The sequence below is a fragment of the Agelaius tricolor genome, unplaced genomic scaffold (assembly GCF_023055355.1).
Source record: "Agelaius tricolor isolate 1412-34295 unplaced genomic scaffold, bAgeTri1.0.p SCAF_6, whole genome shotgun sequence".
NCBI lineage: Eukaryota > Metazoa > Chordata > Aves > Passeriformes > Icteridae > Agelaius > Agelaius tricolor.
In genome coordinates, this window is record NW_027269266.1 from 32,072,097 (window position 1) to 32,093,174 (window position 21,078).

The window sequence follows — 21,078 nt, forward strand, 5'->3', positions numbered from 1 at the left end:
GTGGTACTGTAATGACGACTGCACCATTGAGGATGACAGCTTAGAAAGAAGAGGGCAATGGTGATCCCTCCCAGAGCAGCCTAGCAGAGTGGAGCGCTCGCATCACAAGGTCACCCTATCTCACCGCTGGCTCCTCTGCACTGGCAGGAGAGGGTTGCTGGGTTTGTACAAGGCTGGGGCGGGAGCAGCAGGGAGGGGGGGGAAGAGATCTGGATTTTTTTTCTCCCCTCCCTTAAGCAAAGCCACAATGGAAACCAGGAAGGAGATGGTGATGTTTCTGGAGGGGACTACTCTTGGCGCTCTAGTTGGCAAGAGGGTGCCTAATTTGTCCGAAGCAGTGGGGAGCCCCGCTGCGGAGCCGCAGGAGAAGATGATCCATCGGAACTGCATCAGCCCCAGACCTGGCCCCTTGTCGTCCCGGGAGAGAGGAGGAGGAGGAGGTGGCGGAGGAGAAGACGAAGAGGAGGTGGAGGTGCTGCCAGGGACAGGGACGGTGCCGGAGAGCCGCTCGGCGGCGGCAGCACTGCTTTCGGCCGGACAGCAGCCCCCCGTCCCGGAGCTCCCCTCCAGCAAAGGGCAGCAGAGCAGCTCGGACACCGAGTCGGATTTCTATGAGGAAATCGAGGTGAGCTGCACCCCGGACTGCGCCACGGGGAGCGCCGAGTACCAGCACAGCAAAGGTACCCAACTCCTTCCCATGCCTCCAGCCCCACGTCCGCTCCGGGGCTGGGTGGCAGCACTGGTGGGGCGGGGGGGCTGCCGGAGGGGATTTTCCCCTCGCCAGCTGAGCGAGGGGCAAAGAAATCGGGTGTGTGTGTGTCCGCGCGTGTGTGATCTCTTTCCTGACTGATTGCTCACCTCCCTGCCACCGGGAGACTTGTTTGGGAGTCAGAGGACACGACACCGGGCAGCCCCCGCGTCCCTGGAGGGGAGCCAGGCTTCCCATCGTGGATGCGTCAGGTCTGCGGCTTGTCCCGTAGGATCTTTTTGGCCGGGACAACCACGCGCTCCCCTCTTCAGTCTGCTCTATTTTATTTTTATTCTTCCCCATCGCCTAGACAGTGCATACTTCAGGAAATCCCTTACGATCCTCCACACCGGCGGTTTTGGTTTTTTTTTTTTTTTTTTTTGTATGTGTGTGTGTGTGGGGGTAAGATCAAACGGGTTTTCTGGCCAAGAGCTGTTTGTGGTTTTGTAGGGTGAAATGTGCCCGGGCGAGTGCGGAAGCGCCCATAAAGACTGTAAAATCTCTCGCCGACTCATGCCAGCCCCAAGTGCGGTAGTGAGGGCCTTGTTTGCACGTTGGGTTAAAAAAAAAAAAAAAGGAAAAAAAAGAAAAAAAAAAAAAAAGAGAGGTCCAAATTACCTTGTCACTTCTATGTCTCGGTGGCGCCAGCTCGGAAATGGTCCCAATGAATTAATTGCCTTTGGTCTCGGGCACAATGAGGGAGAGTTGCATTTGAAAGCAAAGGCAGCGGACAGGCCTCTTTTCCCCCTGCCCCCACTCCTCACTCCCTATTCCCACCTTCCCAGCTCGGCAAAGGCGTCCCTACCCTGACAACAACCCACTTCTCCCCCCTCCCCGTTCCTCAATCACTTCAAGAAGCCGTGTAGCGTAGAGAGCGCTGTCTGTCCTCCCTCATCCCTTAGAGGCTCGTTGAAAACATCCCATCCTGTTCTTTGGAGGCTGAGCGGACGTCCCTAAGGCCTCACCTTTCCCTCAGAGAGAACAGTCCCTGTCTGCTGGCTGCTCCACTCCTGGGTCCCTGCTGGCCTGGAGGAAGGAGCAGCGGAGCCGTGCTACACGGATGGCGGGCACACCTGCCTTTTCCGGGCACTCGGGGTCGGGGGATGCTGCGGCGCTCCGGTTTCCCGGTGCGGGAAGCGAGTGTGAGGCTGAGCGAGCAGACACCGCCATTGCAGGAGGTGTGTGTCGGGGAGGCGGGGGACAGGTAACCCCCCAGCCAGAGTGAACAAGCCCCTCTCAAACCCTCAGGCGGCGTTTCATCCCCTTTCTCGCTGCCCTCCTCCCCGGTCCTTCTTGGATGTCAGTATCCCAATACCCTCAGTACACCGGGCCGGGCACGGAAACGCGAAATGGGGTGGGATGGGGGGCCGAGGTGGGTTCGCTGGGGAGGCGGACGGCGAGCATCCCTGCGTGCCCGCCCGCCTCCGAGCGTGTGTCTTTGCTCCGGGCTCCCCACGCAGGGCCGTGCTCCGAGGCGCTGGCCGGCAGCCCCAGCGGCGGGGGGGATCACCCCAAGGGCAGCGGAGGCAGCGGCGGCTCCCAGGGCTCGCTGGCCTGCAGCGCCAGCGACCAGATGCGCCGCTACCGCACCGCCTTCACCCGCGAGCAGATCGCCCGGCTGGAGAAGGAGTTTTACCGCGAGAATTACGTGTCCAGGCCCCGGAGATGTGAGCTGGCGGCTGCTCTAAATCTGCCAGAAACCACCATCAAGGTACACGCAGCTCGGACATGTTTCCAATTAGCACGATATAAATCTGTATGGCCAAACTTCCTTGCAAAACTCGGGAAAGCACTTCGCCAGCATAACCCTCCCTCTCAGCTCCCCCCGCCCCTTTCCTGGCCCTGCCCGCACCCTGCAGCAATGCAGGAGATGGGACACGGCTCCCGGAGCCATCCCGGTCAGCGCCGCTAATCTGCCCTCTCCCTAGCAGATTACTTTTAACCTTCCCTTCGGTTCAGTCCAGATCTCGCTCAGCTCTTGAGGGAGGGAAGAGAAAGCCAGTAGCAGATCTTGTTTCGATCTCGCTTTGCTTTGTCTTTTCCAAAACATTTGCACATGAAAATAAACCCCGTAGCAACAGTCCCAGGTAGCTGTGGATGCGAAAGGGCAGCGATGAGGCAGAGCCGCCCGGCTGGCCGGAACCCGGGGACGGGGGGTGGGCAGGACAAGCCCTAACAAGCGAAGAGGAAAACAAGCACCCTCAAAGGGCTGCTCCTCTGGGTCTCCCTGTAGATTTTTATAGGGGCTTAACTGATCCCTCTGTACGTGATGACAAGTCCCTCTAGGAGGGAAAGCTGGCGCCGGTCTCCGCTCTCGGGCAGACCCACGTCCGCCGCACCGCCCTGGGAGCGGGGCCGGGGCCGGCGGCCCGGCGGAGAGCGGCGGGTGACGGCTCTCGCCTCTCCTCTGTCCGCAGGTTTGGTTCCAGAACCGCAGGATGAAGGACAAGCGGCAGCGCCTGGCCATGACCTGGCCTCACCCGGCCGACCCGGCGTTTTACACATACATGATGAGCCACGCGGCAGCCACCGGGAACCTGCCGTACCCATTCCCGTCCCACCTGCCCCTGCCCTACTACTCCCACATGGGCATCGGCGCCACCTCGGCCTCTGCCGCCACCCCCTTCAGTACCCCCCTGAGGCCTCTGGACACCTTCAGGGTCCTGTCCCACCCGTACCCGAGACCAGAACTGCTGTGCGCCTTCAGACATCCCTCTCTCTACCCTGCCCCAACTCATGGACTCAGCAGCGCCGGGGGCAGCCCCTGCTCCTGCCTGGCATGCCACAGCGGCCAGTCCAACGGGCTGGCGCAGAGACCCTCCGGATCAGACTTTACCTGCTCGGCCACAACCAGGACTGACTCCTTTCTCACTTTCACGCCCTCTGTGCTGAGCAAAGCCACCTCAGTTTCCATGGACCAGAGAGAAGAAGTACCTTTAACGAGATAAACCTTTGTCTTAGGGTTATTAAATACTCATCCCTTTCCCGGACTTCTCTTCGAGTTAATGTACCTACAGCCCATGTTTATTTAATCGTGTTCTCTCCTCAGCCGCGGACACCCACAGGAAAAAAAGAAAAAAAAAAGAAAAAAAAAAGAAAAAAAAGAAGAAAAGAGACTAAAAATAGCTCAGTCTTAAAAGGATTTACATTCCAAGGGGGGAAAAATAAAAGAAAGAAGAAGGGAAGAATTACTAGTGATTTATCTCTGAGAAGGTATTCAGGCACGAAGGAGGAAGAAAATCAACTCGAATGAAATATGGTCCAGCCAGCCACATACAGAAATGTGCTGGGACTTTCTTTTCCGTGGATAGACTTCTTCCCAAGGGCTGGGGGTTCTGCGGATCACAACAAACCTTATGCACAAATCTATGAGACGGAGAAGGAAAATCTGAAATACTTGAAAGAAACACTATCTTGATAATGAAATGGCTTGTGCGCATGAAGAAAGCAAAGATGTAATCCCTCAGTGTTCAGAAAATAAAAACAACAGGCAAACAACAAAAACAAACCCCAAAAGGTTTCCGGTTTGCAACTCGGCAGTATTATCCAGTTGTCTCTATGGAAAATAACAATGCTTTACCATAAAGAAAACCTGTCATTCTGTACATTACTTTCGTGGTTTAATTGCATTCTTTACCCTCCCTTGTCTCGTCCTTCGTTGTGAGCAGAAATCCAGCGTTTCAATTCCTCTTTCATTCCAAATTTTATTTTTAAGAGGCAGACTGGAACTGGCAGGGGAAAAATACGAGCTCCTGCCTCTTTATGGGTCAGAGCTATTATTTGTCCTTTAAATAACAATGTCCTATTATCAGTCGCTGAAATGTGCACACACTGACGAAATTAGCAAGTGATGTATATGTAAAGAGGGTTTTTGAATATCGAATGTACAATGCTCCGCGAGCAAAGACCCCGTGCCAAACGCTAACAAGCCGCCAAGGGAAGAGATTAGAGGTGACAGGGAGCACAACTCCTTCAGACAATCACCAGTCTGTAAATTGGAGCAAAGGCGATTTCCTTCCTTTGTACTTCAGCCTTCAGTTCTCTCATTGCCTTCTCCTTGCTATGTCTTCTCTTTATTATTTTTTTTAAATTTTGTTTTTTAAGTAATTATTTCATTTGTCGGGTTTTGTGTTTCTTTCTCCATCCTTGATCTTTGCATTTGTGTGTGTCCTTCACACTGGTCACTCTTCCTTCTTGAAGAGCATTTCTTTCACAAAGTCACCCACCCGTCTCCTATCCAGAAGGTATTTCGGAAGAAGGTAGCAGAATTGCTTTTGCTTGATTTCTGTAACCCTAAATTAAAAAAAAAAAAAAAAACCAAAAAACGCAAACAAACAAAAAAAACACGGCCACGGATCTGGATAGTGGTTTCTTCCAAAACCGACATTATTTATTTCATTCTGTTTTAAAATAGCCCAAAAATACACTGCCATAATTTGTCACCATGACGGAATAGCAACAAAAATAACAACACCAAAACCCATAATAACGACACGTTTTAACAATCTCTCATATTGTTGTCGCGCTTGTTAAAAAAAAAAAAAAAGGTTCAAATGTTGCTTAAGACGAATTTCACCGTGCAGTTTCTAATAGTTACAGTTCAACAAGCAGGAAAATAAATGCTGGACAGAACAAAGACTTGTTGACACCTCTGTATCTACTTTGTACTAAATTGCTCAGAAGCCTCTGGTTTACTGCCACACCGGAGACTTTTTGTCTTTAGGAGAGGGAGTGCATAGCAGCTTTTCCCTATAGCGGATGGAGAGCAGGGAAGAGACACGGGCGTGCCAGGACATATTTTTTCCAATAAAAAAATATTGTTTATTACAGCTTTAAAAGCCCCATTCAAAGTCACAATCTTTAAATCATTAACGCCAGATTATTCCACTCTTTATAAATGAGATTTCCTCATGGACATGAAAGCAATGGCCCTTTTTGGACACTCACAAAATAGATTCTCCCTCCCCGTCCCCGTCCCGTCCCCCCCCCCGGAAATAACAATTGTAAACAGCGTCCAAGGGGAGAGCCGAACAACATCCGAGCTTTGCAAGCCTTTCCCCCTCTTTTACTTTGTCTTTTAGCAGACAGAAGAACCAGTACGATAAAATAGGAGCTGCGGGGCCAGTGCTTGGTATCATTCCCCCGGCAACCGCGGGAGAAGGGAGCGCTGAAGAGGTCGGGGAGGGGTAGGACGGCAGCTGAGCTCTATCCACCAAAAACGGGGTCTCTCACATAGCCCACGACTCTCATTCGTGGGCCAGGCACAGGCACCTGCTGGGCCGAGAGCGCAGGCCAAGATCCGGCCGAGGCTGCTGCTGCGACCGCGGCAGCAGTTTGCTCTTGCAGAGTGACCAGCTCAGCAAATGCCATCGGCTGGCGCACACATACGTATATTTTATATATCTAGGAGCGTGTGAGAGAAAAAGAGCATTTAAGTCTCTGATTACCACTTCCACCCGTGACTGGGACATCCCCCCTGAGCAGACGGGGAGCGAGCGGGGAGGCAGGGACAGGGAAAGCCCGCAGCCGGCGCGGTCCCCCTGTCCCCCGGCTCCAGAGCCGCCCTCCCGGTCGCCCACTCCCGGAGGATGCTGCGGCAAAGGGGGGCTGTGAATTTCTCGGCGACTCGGTCACAGGGCAGAGATTGCCTGCGACAGGTAAATAGGCTGCGGGTCGCGGTAATGCCAAGCGTATTTTCAGTTAATAGGGGAGGGAAAATGAGGTGTCTGGAGCGATATTGGAAAGTACAAGATCGATGATCCGTCCTCGTGTCCAATCAGCAGCCTTTAATTGACTGTATTTTCTAGGTAATTGAGCCGCTGTGCTCCTAAATTGAAGTGGAAGATATAACAATACATCTCAGTGGGAGGAATTACTCATTACTTCATAATGAAATTTTCCATTTGCTGCGTGGGGCCGATGCCGTTAACACCTTCGCCGCCGGTGGTGGTGTCCGCGGCCCCACGTGGGGCGCTGGCTCCGGGCACGCGTGGGGCATTGACGGCGGCGAGGGCACACACGGGGCACCCCGCCGGCAGCAGGTTCTGCCTTTGGCCCCGAGCCACTGCCACCAGGCAGGCAGATTTCCATGGCCTCGCCCTGGTCGGGGATGAGACCCTTCGAGGAACTGGGGTGAGGCCCCCGGGGAGGCGGCGATGGGCACCTGGCCCCTTGTCACCAGCGGGAGTGGAGTTTCCTTCGGGGTACCCCATGTGCTACATCGGGTTCGGTCCCTGGCCAGCCAAATTCAGCTCCTAAAGGCGGTCCCTCCCACCCCCCCGCGCCTTGTTAGCGTTTGATTGATTGCCTTATTAAAGCGTGTTCTTGTAAGTGTGACCGAGCTGATTGCACTGCATATGTTTGGGATAATGCTCATTTTAAACAACTGAATAATAATACTACTAATAAAAAAAGAACCAGAAGAGGAAGAAGATGAGCTCTAGAGAACGGGTTAAGCCTAAACGATCCCGGGGAGCAGCGCTGTAACTCGCGCATTAAATTGGTCCTTTACTATCAAATCACTCAACCCATCTTTGTTGTGTTTTATCTGTCACCTCCTGTACCATTAAGTGAAATAGCAACGAGACTGACGCTTACGTTCCCGTCTCAGACTATATGTTTTTATTAAGGTTGTATGATTAAACTGGATCGGATCTGCTTTCCCAGCACTATGCTTTACTTCAGCGCCTAAATCATTGGCAAATCGTCTCTCCATATTTCACGTTTTCTGCTGGGTTGTTCGGTCATTTGCCAGCACCTGCAGAAAAGCATGCGGCTCCTTTAGCTTTTTGGCTTGTCTATCTGAAAGATCCTTTTGTTTTCTATTATTCTCCTGCTCGCCTGGCTACTTTATTTTACTACCGAGTTTAGCCCCTGAAAACACCCTCTACCATATGTCACCCCAAGGCTCGCTGTCCTGCCTCTTACAATAGTGTCACCCCGGGGTAAAGCCCACGTCAGGATGAGCTGAAGTCTCTTTAACACAAATGGCTTCATTTAGGCGCATCAGGTTCCTGGGTGGATGGAAAGGGGGAGAGAAACCAGCCCCACGCGCTTTTTGCTTCATCCTTCTACCCGGAGCCCCTTACATGTTGCCTGCTCCATTCAGATCTTCTCGCTTCTCCTTCTGTGAGGCGGGAGCGTCCCGTCCTGACCCTGGAGAGCTGGTACTGCGGCAGGGGTGCGGTTACAATAGGTTAGGGTAGATCCCCGCCGGAACTGGTCCCTGGTTTAGGAAGTTTTTCTTCTCTCTCTCAGGCAGGAGGGAGAAGAAATAGCTAGTTCAAGATCTCCTACCAAGAATGATCAAATGAACAAATAGATCACAACCTCTGGCTTCCAATTCACCGTGTGCTCCCACCCCACTTTTTTTTTTTTAATTTTTGTTTTTTAAAATCACCTACCCCGAGTGTATCTACGACCAAGAATGTAGTGCAGGTTTACACTAATATTTACAAACCTCACTTTAAAGAATTTCAATCGGTGTATTTCATGCACATATACATGCAGAGCAAACACATAAAGTGATTTTCCCTGCTGCCCTCTCTGCAAAGAAGTGCCTGGGACTTCAGAGACAGAAATTGCCACTTAAGAACATCACATGAAAGTATTAAGTAATTATTTAAAACAAGGCTGTTTAGAAAAATATTTGTGTTTATTGCAGCTGCTCGATTGGCCTCGTTAAATCTGGGGAGCATTTAAATTGTGTTACAGTCTCATTTAAATCCAGTTTCGTTCCAGCAGGCTGCAAAGCCTGAATAGAACCAATCACTCCATAATGATGATGAATGAGAAATTAATTCAGATACAAGCAAGACAATTTAGGCCTTCATCTGTTTAAATAGCCTTCCAAGATTATTCGCAATTGCAGGTCACAGATTTAATCAATTGTCCAATCTTGTGAAAGTCATATCCTTGCATCTTCATCGAGATTATTTATAGCGCGGTGAAGCCCAGTGAAAGGTATACACTCTTAACAGGAACAATTACTTAAAGAGAAGAGTTTGCAAAATGAAAAACAAATGCCTCCGTGGGCAGTAAACCATCAAACACTTCCTCGCTCTCCCGACACATCCTCTCCGGCCTGAGCAGAGGAACGGAGCTGCAGGTGGGGAAAAGGGGACCATCACCAAACTCCATCCCCGCCGTATCGGCTCCTATGCTCTTCAGCACAGCCACCCGCACTCCTTCGTGGGCCACCCAGTCTAGTCTCTGCGGAGCCGTGCTTTGCTCCCGAGGGCGATGGCCGCAGAAAGGACGCGTTAAAAAGCAGCTTTTAATCACGCAACAATAAGCAAACCGCGCCGCTGCTCAGCCCGGGGATGCCAAGCTCTCCTGCGGGGAGACCTGTCATTTTCTGCCTCTGACTGGCTCCTATCGAGGTATATAAATATATATGCGTACCGGCAGCCCTGTTTCAGGCCGAGCCCTGCGAATGCCCCGGCCCAGCCCTGCACACAGCCAGCCTCCCTCTGGCGCGGTGCTCGCCCGGCTCAGGATGGAGCCGGCAAAGGATCACTGCACCACTCCTGGAAGCGCCGGCTCTTTCTTTCGGGCTTGGAGCAGCCTCACCTGGGAAAACCCGAATAACTCAGGGTTAATAAAGCCTCCACAAAAGTTGAAATAAACCACTTTCGTAACGAGGAGAACTGTTTCATTTCTCGAAAGAGTTGGAAAGCAAAGAAGAGACCAGACTTGTTTGTCAGTGTCCCGGTGTATAACTGCCTCCTCCCGCTTCTCATCCTTTCTCCAAACACCTCCCATGTACCTGGAGCCCCCCTGGCACTGAAGCCCTGTCTGGGGCTCTTGCAGGCTCCTGCCCAGACTCAAGGGGTGATCCCGGGCTCGGAGAAACACCTGCTGCCCTAAAGGGGCTTACCCCATGGCACCGGGAATACAGTGCGAAGGGAAAACCTGGGGTATGGTAGGGGTAGGACCCGGCCCCACGTCCTCTGTCCAAGGGATCCTGAAGGTGGGAGCTCCGAGTTCCGCTGGGCAGCGCGGATCCTCCGGCCCTGTGTCCCTGCTGGGGACGAGGGGCTCTCCGAAGAGCCACCGCAGTCTGAGCCGCAGGGAGAGGAGGGTTTCATGGGTGGGAGTGTGCGAGGGTCGGCACAGGTGGGTCAACACGAGGTGAGCTGTCCTCCCGGTGAACCGGGGGCACCAATGCAGTTTTTCCTCACCGGAAAGGACAGCGTGGGGCGCGCTGACCCGCGGGCACTGCTGGGCTGGGAAACGCGAGGGTTTCGGGCAGCAGAGCGGGCCAGGGGAGCGCGCAGCCCGACACGGGGAGCTGGAGCGGTGCCTAAAACAAAAGCCTGCCTACAGGACCCCCAGAGCTCCAAGGAGCCGGTCTCAGCGACAGACTTTGATGTATCGCTGTCCAATTAGTGCCTTTAATTGGTGTCCTCTGGGACAGGCAACCCGGGAGCTGAGGCGGCGAGAGCTCTCTCGGCAAGCTCTGCCCGCTCGCAAGGTAACAGATAAATAATGCGGCCGGGCGGGAGGAATCCTGTTTCCCTCTCCCTCCTAGAAGGAGCGGGGAAACGACCGAGCAAACCCGAGGCCAACTGCTTGCAAACCGCCCCGGGGAGCTCCGTGCCCACGGACACGCGTGTGCCCAGGCAGGGAGGGACGTGGGGTGTAGCTGCTCCCACATTTAGCCGAACCCCGGCTATCGACGCCCCCCTCCCCGCCAGCTGCGGAGGGGGGGTCACCAGCGTGGAAACGACGCTGCTTAGCACATACCGCACGCTCCTTCCAATTTGGCTAATGAAGGTCCCCGTTAAGCGTAATTTTAGAGGTTAAATGAGGCTGACTGCAGATTTAAAGACGCTTGATAAAATGTCTTATTTGGATGACAGCAATTGTATATCTAGATGCCGTTACAGCGGTCTAGATTTACCTTGGGGGAGGAGGAGGAGGAGGAAACAAAGCAAACACTCTAACAGGGAGGGAGGAAAACGCTTCGCCAATTTACTCTAAACCAAAAATGCTTGGTCGAAAGAAAAATTGATCGCTTCATTCATCAAATGAATAAAACACATTTCTGAGATCAGAAGGTGCTCGAAAAGAGAGAGAGAGAGACGGGGGAAAGTTCGTAGTTGACAAGAACCGTCAAAAGGAGCAAGAAGTCATTGGAAGCTCACCTTAAAGTAATTCTGGTTTTCTTCTATTTTATTCTCCTTTTAATTTTTTTTCTCTTTCTTCGGGTAGTCATAAAACGTTTTAAGAAAAAAAAATCACCTGAAGCCAGAGGAAGATGAGATTTTTTTGATTAATAAGGAAATCAATTCGGCAGAACGGAAAGGATGCTGACTTCTCAAACTCGCTGTTAGCAGAGGCATCTCTGGGGAAGGCAAGCAGTTCGAGGCTGTTTCGGTAGCCATCAATCCCTAGTACCCGGGTACACCTCAAAACTAAACCACCAGAATTTTTACAAGAAAGCATCTCTGATCGATATTTGTAAGCTGAACTATTTTACTTGCTCTTCTGAAGCCGTGTTTTCAGTGTTAAAGTGTCATTTCACCACATGCAATACAGGGTTACATTAGAGGCATCTTTTATGTACAGTCCCCAGAAGCTATGTGTTTGTGGGTCGTGCACTGCCACCAAAAATCACAGCCTGAAAATCCCATATCCTCACTCCTTACAGAGAGACCTTACTTTGCACCGGGATGGGTACTCTCCTTTTCTTATTCAAGGGAAAAGACCCTGTCAGCCTGGTCAGCCAGTTTTCTCAATAGCTTGTTCTCACCTTGCTGAATTTGTATTAAATGAACATTTTACTCTTTGTCTTGCTTGCCCGGCACCAAATTCTGAAGGTCCTAACTTGTCCCAAAATGCATCTTTGCCTACACAGAAGAAGTTTGCTTACTTCTGTTGCAGTACAGGACCAAAGATGAGTTTCAGAACAAATAAAGCAACTACTAAATCCACACGATTAATATGAATTACTCCTGGGAATTATTCTACAATTATTCTAACGTTTACTCAAGCCTGTGTACTTCAGGGATGGAAGTTTTCTCTAATGTGGAGACACTGAGTCATAGGTTCCAAAATCACTTTCCATAAATGACCTGAAATAAAATTTAATCCAAACTCAAAAGGTCTGATTTACTATATATATAATAGCTGTGTAGTAGCACAATCTTGCCTCCTCTCACAACTAAAAATGAAGTGAAAATCCTGCAGGAAAGAGAAGGAAAATAAAAGGTTGGGGGGGGGGAGAGGGAAATTCCTAACTTTGTCAATATTTGTGCTCCCATTTCAGTCACCTGAAATGTGGAGTGGGGTCTATTCTGGAGGTGGGAGAGCACTCAGCCTGTTGGCCAGTGCTGGCCTGGCTCTGCTAAACCTGCTCCTGTTTTAGCAGAGATATGGATTTAGGCAAATGGACAAGTTTGAATGTCTGAGCCACTCTCAGCCCCAAGCAGTGCATTACTGCCCATTAACTCTGTCTCCCGAGGTACCAAAAAATAGAGGCTACATGACCTTATACTCCCCTCCCTCTGCTTTGGCAGTCACAGCTTCCCACCTGAAAGCCTGTGTGTCATTTGGGTCACAAAGGCAGGTTTTTACAAAAGAGCTATACTGAAGCATTGAGCAACTGAATTGTGTGTTGATGGTAAGGAGACGACTATTTCTGCATCCCTGTGTTCCCAGTTAATCTAATCTAACATCAGATCGTGACACCAGCTCCTCCAAGAAAAAGAAAGCAGCAGTGTCACTAATTATGATTCCTTTCTTTTGATGCCATTAGGTCAGTCACTACCCACGTGTCTGACCCATCTACTGATTTTTTTGTATTATATTCCAGTTGCCACTTGTATCTCAAGGGCTGTGTGCAACCATTTGTAAAATAATAGTGCAAGATAGGATAAAGGACATCATGACCTCCATTTCTGATACTGTTCCACAGAAAAAAAGCCATGTTCACTGGTGGGAGTTTGCTGTGGGTTCTCCAGATCCAAATGCAGGAATCATAAATGCTGACAGTCTCTGTGCTGGCTCCCAGTGCTGATTTCCCTGGTATTGTCCCAGAGGGTATTCCCCAAATCAACATTGCCCAACCAAACCCAAATTGCACTTAACAGACAAAGGGGCAGTCACCAGAGATTTGGAGCAAGTGATGATCAGCCATATCACAAAGTTTTAGTGTGTTCAGAATCTCAAGAAATTCCTACAGCCAAGGCCAGTTTTTGTGTTTACTGAGTCTTCAGTGACAGCCTCACTCTTTAGCCAAAAGGAAGATATTCCAAGGTCTGACTTTAAGCTTCTCAAAGCTCTACAATGCAATTAGAGTGACACTTCTACACTCTAATGCATGGCCTCATGGTGCTATGGCAACAACATATCATTGGCATAGAACTCCACCAAGGGCAAAATCATCTACCCTCATAGCTCCAATCACTTTTTTATGCAGGAGCATAATTCTCTCAACAGCCTTTCCTTGAAATAGCAGCTGTAAATTAGAGCATCTGTGTGCATGTTGTTTCAGTTTGTCATAACCACCCCTCCAGCAAGGGATACTTGATGTCTCCTGTAATCTGGCACACCAGCAGAAATCAGATTTGCTGTTACATCATCATATTGTAAGTGTACAACTAGTTATTTCCTAGACTTGTTAAACTTTCACTTTATAAACTGATAGGTTAAATCTAGAGGAATCCAAGGTTTGATCTGTACATCACAGATCATTAGATTTCTTCCAGTTAATTTTTACTGAGTGCAATATGATATATTTGACTTTCAAAACAGGTGCTTGATGTGACCCGACTTACCAGCTTATGGAGAATCTTGATAGTATATGTTAGCCATGATTCATTGGTTAAAGCAAACAGAATAGACCAGAAAAATAGAAAGTCTCCATGTTTCTTTATTTCTAATAAAACTTGTTCAGGAATTTATCCTTCTGTTCTTCTCAGCTACGTTACTGAACTTTCATTATCCAGCATTTTCCATTAAAGAAGTTTGCATATGGTAGTAAAGTACCTCTCTATCTTTGCTCTGACAACCTAAGCAAACCTGAAATTTGTGTGAGACCCTTTCTTCAGTTACTGAGCTCTGAGTGAGGCTTTCTCTTACACTGTCACCAATTTCACAGTCTCCTCTCTCAAAGCATGAAAGCCATAACTACCTACACAGTATCAGTGTATTTTGCATTTGTTCCATCAGCAGCCTGTCTTTTCATTTCTATTTAATATTTCCTGTCCAAGCAACCAAGAACTGCAGTAGCCCAAATGCAGTTCTGCAGCACTGACATAGGTCTGCATGTTCACACATTGCTTCACTGTAACACTGCTTTTCTCCACCTCTGTCTTCTCGGATGTGTTCCTCAATATGTAAGGACTGGGTTTCTAAATGTCTTATTTTGTATTTTGCAATATTTAGACTAGGTTTTTTTGTCAGCTCAAATTTCTCTGTGACATTCATGCACCTTAGCTGCAGGACTGACCTGATACCCAGAAAAACAGATTTACTAGGGGAAAATGAAAGGGATTAATAATAAAATAAAGGCCATATGATAGTTCTGCTGTATGAACAGTCTTCCAGAGACATGGTGGTAGCTGTGTAGGTAGGCAGGTGCCACATAATATGGCAAGTACATCTTTGACACAAATTTGATTAGGTATGTACATATTTATGACCACCTGATTCAGTAATGCTGAACATCCCAGTCTGTGCAGAATCATGTTAGCCATAATCCCATTTCATGATGATGTCTATACCACTGGCACTCTTTTGTGCCCTTCCAATTAGCTCATTTTTAACTTGCTTTAAATAGTTGCTGGCATCTACTGATTGAAGGTACTGTAGGGATAACATATAATATGTTAAGATTAGAATGTCTAGGGGTAAATTCCTTACAGAAGCCTAGGCTGAGACATAGTATAAACTAACCCCATAATCTCATTAAAATAAATCAGACATGCAATGCCAAGACATATTTTTTCATAAAAACTATGTTGATTGATATATTTGGGAGAGGAATGCAAGTTATTAAATTCATATTTTGTCAGTTTCACTGTAATTTTCTTTTATTTTTTAAAGAATTTTCAAATTCACTGATTATTTCTCTAACCCAGTAAGCATTGTTTAATATCTTCTTTAGTTAATAATATTTTAAAAAGTGCTTAATCTCCTTCTTTTGTTAAAATTACATCACTGATTTTCAACTTCTTAAAGATTTAAACACTGATTTTGCACTTCCAGCTAACATTAGATCCACACTGTTGAGAGGATTTCTTTTGGTTTTGCTATACTTTACTTTGCTTTTTACCCCTTTTACTGCATATTACATCTGTATTTTTCCTGTTGTCTGTAGATTCCTTTGTTTTGTAACATGTAATGTAGGCTAATTGCTGTGTAATACAGTTCTATCTGCATGTTGTATGGTGATTTTTTACTTCAGATTTTTGCCTTCATTTCACTCTCTCTGAGGACTGGTCTAGAGTCAGAAACTTGCCCTCCATGCAGATATTTCTCATATGCAATGTATTTCTGGCCTTCAGCCGCCCACCAGTTTCCAGCCTAAAAATTATTACATCATAATAAGATCCAAAAAATATTTTTTTTCCATGCTGGATATCATGTCTTTCAAGATGTGGATTTATCCACAATTTTTAGAAACTATCAGTGATGGTTTATTGCTAGCTGCATGAGATAAAGTTGCACACATGCTGAACTGAATTTGTCCAGATGCTAGTATTTTTATGCCTAGATATTGCAGACAAATCTTTAAGAGGTAAAGCACCCCATTCTTGGGTTTAACTTGGCAGTTTTTGACAAACACCTCTCAGCACCCTGGTCTTTGTTAGTTAGTACATCAATCCATATGCTTTTGAGACCAGTTGGTTGTAAGTTACAATTACCAAGTTGGTATTCCCTCCTTCCTTTAACTGTTCACGTGACTACTCCCATCAAGTGCTAGTGCTGATGGCTATCTTGTCACTGATAAAACTTTTCTCTTCTCTGTCTGTGCTATGCATACACCCTACCACTTTTCTAAAACAATCCAAAGAATTCATTTTCTTCATATTCTTTGTTGCATCGATTCAAACTTTGTTGTTTATTGTATCATATTTGCAACTGGAAACATGCTTGTGTGTTGCAGCAGTCTTCCTTGGAGTCACTGTACTAAAACCCTCTTGCTGTTCTATCTGATTCCCAGCCACTCCCCTTACCCATGATCAAGACACACACTTCATGCAACTTCCCTCCTATTACTACGTGTTCCATATTCTTCCACCGAAGAAAAAGTTCAACTTCAGACCAGAACCTAAGTCCCAAGAACAATCTCTTAATTTGCAAGTGTGGAAGAGCTTCTAAAAAGTTGTTATGGATTCATATTCATCTAGCCACCTCTCTTGCTTTCTTCTCAAATCCCCAAAGCCTTTTATTTAACCCTCTACCACAAGTTGCAGAGGATGATGCTCACAGGATGATTTTACAAAATTTCTGCTTATGTAGTGTTTTGATTCCCATTTTTTAACATGATCATCTTGGTCACTTCCATGTCTTTTTGGCTGTTTGCAACTTGACAGATAACCAATTGTGGCACTTTTATCTCTGCATCCAGTTTGGTACCATGCTTTGGAAAGCCTAAGACATTGAGCAATTGATTTAGCAAAGGATAGGTACATCCCATAGCCCTTAGTCAATAGCTTAGGGATTTGTTGGTATCACTATATTTCATGTCAGTTCTTTTCTGGTGACTTTACATTCCCTAGAGATTTCAGTGATCTCATGTCATTTTATGCCACCATGGACATCTTCAATGCAACATTCAGCGATGACAAATTAGAAGTGAAGGTACATGGATGCACTAAAATAAATTTTAAATTGTACCTTGAATCTGGATAGTTGTTCCAGCACTTTTCTGAATATTCTTCCAATAAGTCTGCAATATTTTCAAAGTGAAGATTGAATTCTAATGATGGATTTCTGCTACCGATAGTTAAAAATCCTCTCTACTTGTTACCTCCATTTGAGTTACCACTATGAGCTACCATATCACCTTGGGGGTTCATGTTCAGTTATTCTCAATCTTTCAGAGGTTTCAGCCTTTCAACTGTATGCTACTCCAGATCCATATCCAGTGATAAAGTCACATGTGGAAGCAGATGTGAGACCATTGACCATGTGATTCAGGTAATTTAGTAAAAGTGACAAGTCCTTAAAATACTTTTATGTCTAAAGAAATTCACATTCTTTTCCAGCAATTCCTCCCCTGAAAATATTGATAAAATTAATGAGCAGTGGTGACTCATAGGAGAACTGCTGGAGGAGCTGTGATAGTTCTCCCTTAGGTGAGGACTGTCTCTTCTGTTGATCTATTAGTTATCTGGCTTTCAACTTATTAAATAAATGTTACACTCAAATAGTTTCCTTTTTATATTAGAATCTGGATTAAATCAATGCATTCAGAGTCTGTCAGAAAAATGCAGATATCTTTGCTAACAAAATATATCATAAAAAGAAAAAAAAGGCAAAAACTATTAAGAGAGATTCTTCCTTAATAAAGCAGACATAGAATAAAACTTTTGTGACAATTAATTGTTTTGCTGTCTTGTCATTCTCTGTTGATTGCATCTTACATTACTTTTTCTATGGCTTTGCCTAGAAGCAACTATTAATTTTAACTTTAGTATGCTGATTTTTTTCCCCACCCTCTTTGAAATTGCCTCAGACATATGAAATTTCCTACACACCTTTATTGCACCCTGTATTCTTCCATGTCCCATGGCATTCTTTGAAAGGAAGTCTAGAATTCAATTCCATAGATAGGTTATCTACTCAATTTGATCATCTGTGTTTGCAGACTGCTCTTCAATCAAGCACACTTGGGACTTTCTATTCCACAATTTCAAGCACTCCTATCTGTTAGCAGGCAGGCCAGAACAGCTTTGCCAAACAGACTCATTTTGATCTTGCTATTTGAAATGTGCAGAGCTTTGAATTTAAATTTTGGGCACAGTGCCTGCTGTGATCAGGTCACATTCAGCTCCACTGTCTGTTTGGAAATCACTTTTAATCCATTTCTATGCAGTCAGAAGACAACCAGCTATAGAATATACCAGTGTAGATTCAATTAAGAGACTTAGTAAAACTTTTGTTTCATTAACAGAGCTTCATCCTCCAGCTGCATTTTCCTATTGGAGACTGGTGCCAACACCTTTGCATGGTGTCAGTTCTCTCTAGGGGTACTGGAAGCATGGCTGGTCTGTACACCATGCCTCCCCTTGCAGTCACACATTGTTTGGGCATGTGTTTCCAATCCTATGCTTCATTCTTTCAGTGCTTATTAGATACTTGGATTAAGAAAACGTGCTTTCTGCTGTGTTTCAAATACCTTCACAACTTTGAATTTGTCTCTTGCATTAAAGTTGCAGTGGCCTAGTTATCCTTTATTTTGTCACAGATAGTTTTGTTTAGTCTGTTAGTCTGTTAACATTCGTGTGATTTGGCTTTACCACACAGACTGATGACTTAATGGGACAGACATTTCAACAAGGAGGTAGTTTCTGCTAAACAGAATTTATTTCCTTGAAAGAGTTGGTTTTTTCATGGCTCTTCTTTTTAATGCTTTGTATAACACATCTAATTCCTCTTGCATTTATCTGCTTCACTTAAAATACCTACATTAAACTTTTCTGTGCTCTAATCATTTACTGGTTTTGCATCTTTCTTCCTTGCATTTGCAGTAACACAACATTATAGGTAAGAGAACACTACTGCTTCTCTCTCCTGTTGTATTTCCAAAGGTGTAATTTTAAAATCCCTTCTGCCCCTCATGCAAGGCCTGTCTAGATATCAGTAAAGGTACCTCAGGCTTAACTCTAGCAGAGCCCATATATCTATCCCCCAAAGAAGCTCTGTCCAGCAATTGCCCAATCCCAGAAACATTTTATTCAACTGCTGCCAGACTCTAAACATTAACACAGAGAAAATCAAGGAAACAAGGACTAGGAGCTAGGGATTCCAAACAGTTTGAGAGACTGGGCTGTACAAAATTGCCTTTTTTTTTTTTCCCTAAAGGAAACCCTCACGTACAGGCAGAAAGAGTATGTGGTGTAATCCAGTTGGTCCCCAAAGGGAAGGCATGACAGCACAGCAGTCCTATCCCAGGATGCAGGGTCCACTGAAGGAGGTGATGTCCCTCTGTGCTTGTGCCTTCTCCTCTGTGCTCTTGGAGAGGAAGTCCCAGTGCCTAATGCCAGCTTCTGGATTCACTGCTGGGACCTGAGGTCTGGAGCTCCTGCTACCTTTTTTTACAGCAGCTTTAGTATGCCGTCATTATTTGTAACAAAGCCTATGATACCAGATCTCCCTGTTCTGCCAGATGCTTGGGGTAGGTTTTTCAAAAGTGTAGTGAGGAGGTACATGCCTTGAAACCACTCTTACCCCTTTCTCAGTAGATACATACTTTAGAATTAAGTATGTATCATGATTTCTTCATCCTAAGCAGATTCAGTTCTCTGCAATATTCATTCATTTCCCTTAAGGAAGCCTTGAGTTTTTAGGCTTCCCAGCCTAAAGAGTTTTAGGCTTCCTAGCCTACCAGACCCAAACATTTGGGTCTGGTACAACTTTCTTTCTCTTTTTGACAACATTTGCATTCTAAATGGTTTGCTTTTATTCATCTATCTCCAAACCTCAGCATTACACATAACAAATTCTGAAGCATTATTGATAAATGCACTACCTTTCAGATCATCCCTGGAGCTTGCAGAGAAATGGCAGGAAGAAACAATTTAAACCAAATTTGGATAAAACCGAACTTGTAAGTGCAACATTTCTGCTGCTATTAATAATAGTTGTTAATAGCAAGACCAAATTTTTAAAGAAGCAACTTCAGACAATCATGAGAAAATGAGATGAATAATCAGCTCAAACAATAAAGATCAGCTGTAATATAATTGCAGAATAGCATTTAAGGACTCAGGAGATCTAACACTTTTCATTAATCAGAGTAAATATAACATTACAGATGTTACTTATTCAAAGACTGTTGTGTGTCCATATACATCACATCTCTGAGAGCAGAAGCCAAATTGTCTATGTGTAGGAGAGTCTGATTTTTTTATAGCAGAATTCATAAGGACTTAGAAATTCAGACAAGGCATTTTAAAGCTACTATATCACTTTGGTGAAATAAATAAAATATACCTTTCAAATGTTGAAGAAGAACACTTGCAGCTCTCAAAAATCTCACCCAAAAGACAAATTATACCAGAAAGAATTGCTATAACTACACTTGCTTGTGGTACTTCCATCTGGGGAAATTCTCTAAAGAAATGATGCAGCCCAGCTTGGGGACCCTCAAGCAATGCAACACTTACCTGCAGTTTTGGAGCAGGAGGCATTCTGTTGCTCATAACTGAATGAGCTGCCATCTCTGTGTGTGTCAATAAAACCTTAAACATGTTTTCCTCTGATCTGTGAGTGGTTAAGCCACTGCAGGCCTTGCAAGCAGCCATCAGCTATAACATGTCCTGACAGACCAACCCTGCCTCCTTGAGCTGGCCTGGTGGTGACAGTGGTTCTCCTTACAAGCACAAATCCTCTCCACAACTGCCAGTTTGACACTTAATAGCTTAACTGCATACCTTTTATATAGGATTTTAGCTTGGTCTTATCATCTGGAAAGTATCTGAGTTGAAGCCTTCTCTGCCCCCTCCTACTTACTATAAGGGGTCTTGCACCTGTTGTGCCACAGGACCAGATGAGAAAGGCATAAGGGTCATAGGACTAGATGAGAAAGGTGTAAGGCACATGGGCAAACCTAACCATTCCACATTATTTGTTCCCACTTTTAAGATCCTGTCCTAGCTCACAGCTTAAGCTCAGGAAAAATTGCTCCTTTCTGTTTGGAAACCAAATTGCTGGCCCAAATATTCTTGCAGATAGCAGTACAATATATTTTCTAAAGAGCAGAGGTCTGCTCCATATTCCCCTTTCCCACACTTACTTTTTTGCACTAGCTCCTTGCTGAAATACGTGGTCAGTGATGTGAAACAGAAAAATCTGCCAGTGCATGATGCTCTCCAGCCATGTGTTTTTGTTGTAGGCTGGATGGGTCGCCCTGCCTGTAACAGTGGTTGCCTGGTATTTCCCATGATACGATCTTCCTTTGAGTAACTTTCAACTTTGCCAAACACCATAGAAATTTTCTATGTTGGGTGTACAGTGCATGGTGACTTTATATATACACACATATTTATGCAGAAAATAAACTGCTATTTCTAAGAAGGAATATGGAGAAAAACATGGTGTTCTTCCCATGCTAAAAATTTCTGCTGACCTTTTATTTGGAAAAACATAGGTCA

At 46.0% G+C, this 21,078-nt stretch overlaps 1 protein-coding gene across 1 annotated transcript; it reads left to right on the forward strand.

Moving 5' to 3' along the window:
- The first annotated feature begins 247 nt into the window (after positions 1–247).
- Positions 248–3,730, forward strand: EVX1 (even-skipped homeobox 1). Its single transcript, XM_071429950.1, has 3 exons — positions 248–680; positions 2,209–2,459; positions 3,166–3,730. Exons 1-3 carry the CDS (start codon positions 248–250, stop codon positions 3,694–3,696), a joined length of 1,215 nt encoding a protein of 404 aa, XP_071286051.1. The 3' UTR covers positions 3,697–3,730.
- The last annotated feature ends 17,348 nt before the right edge of the window (positions 3,731–21,078 follow it).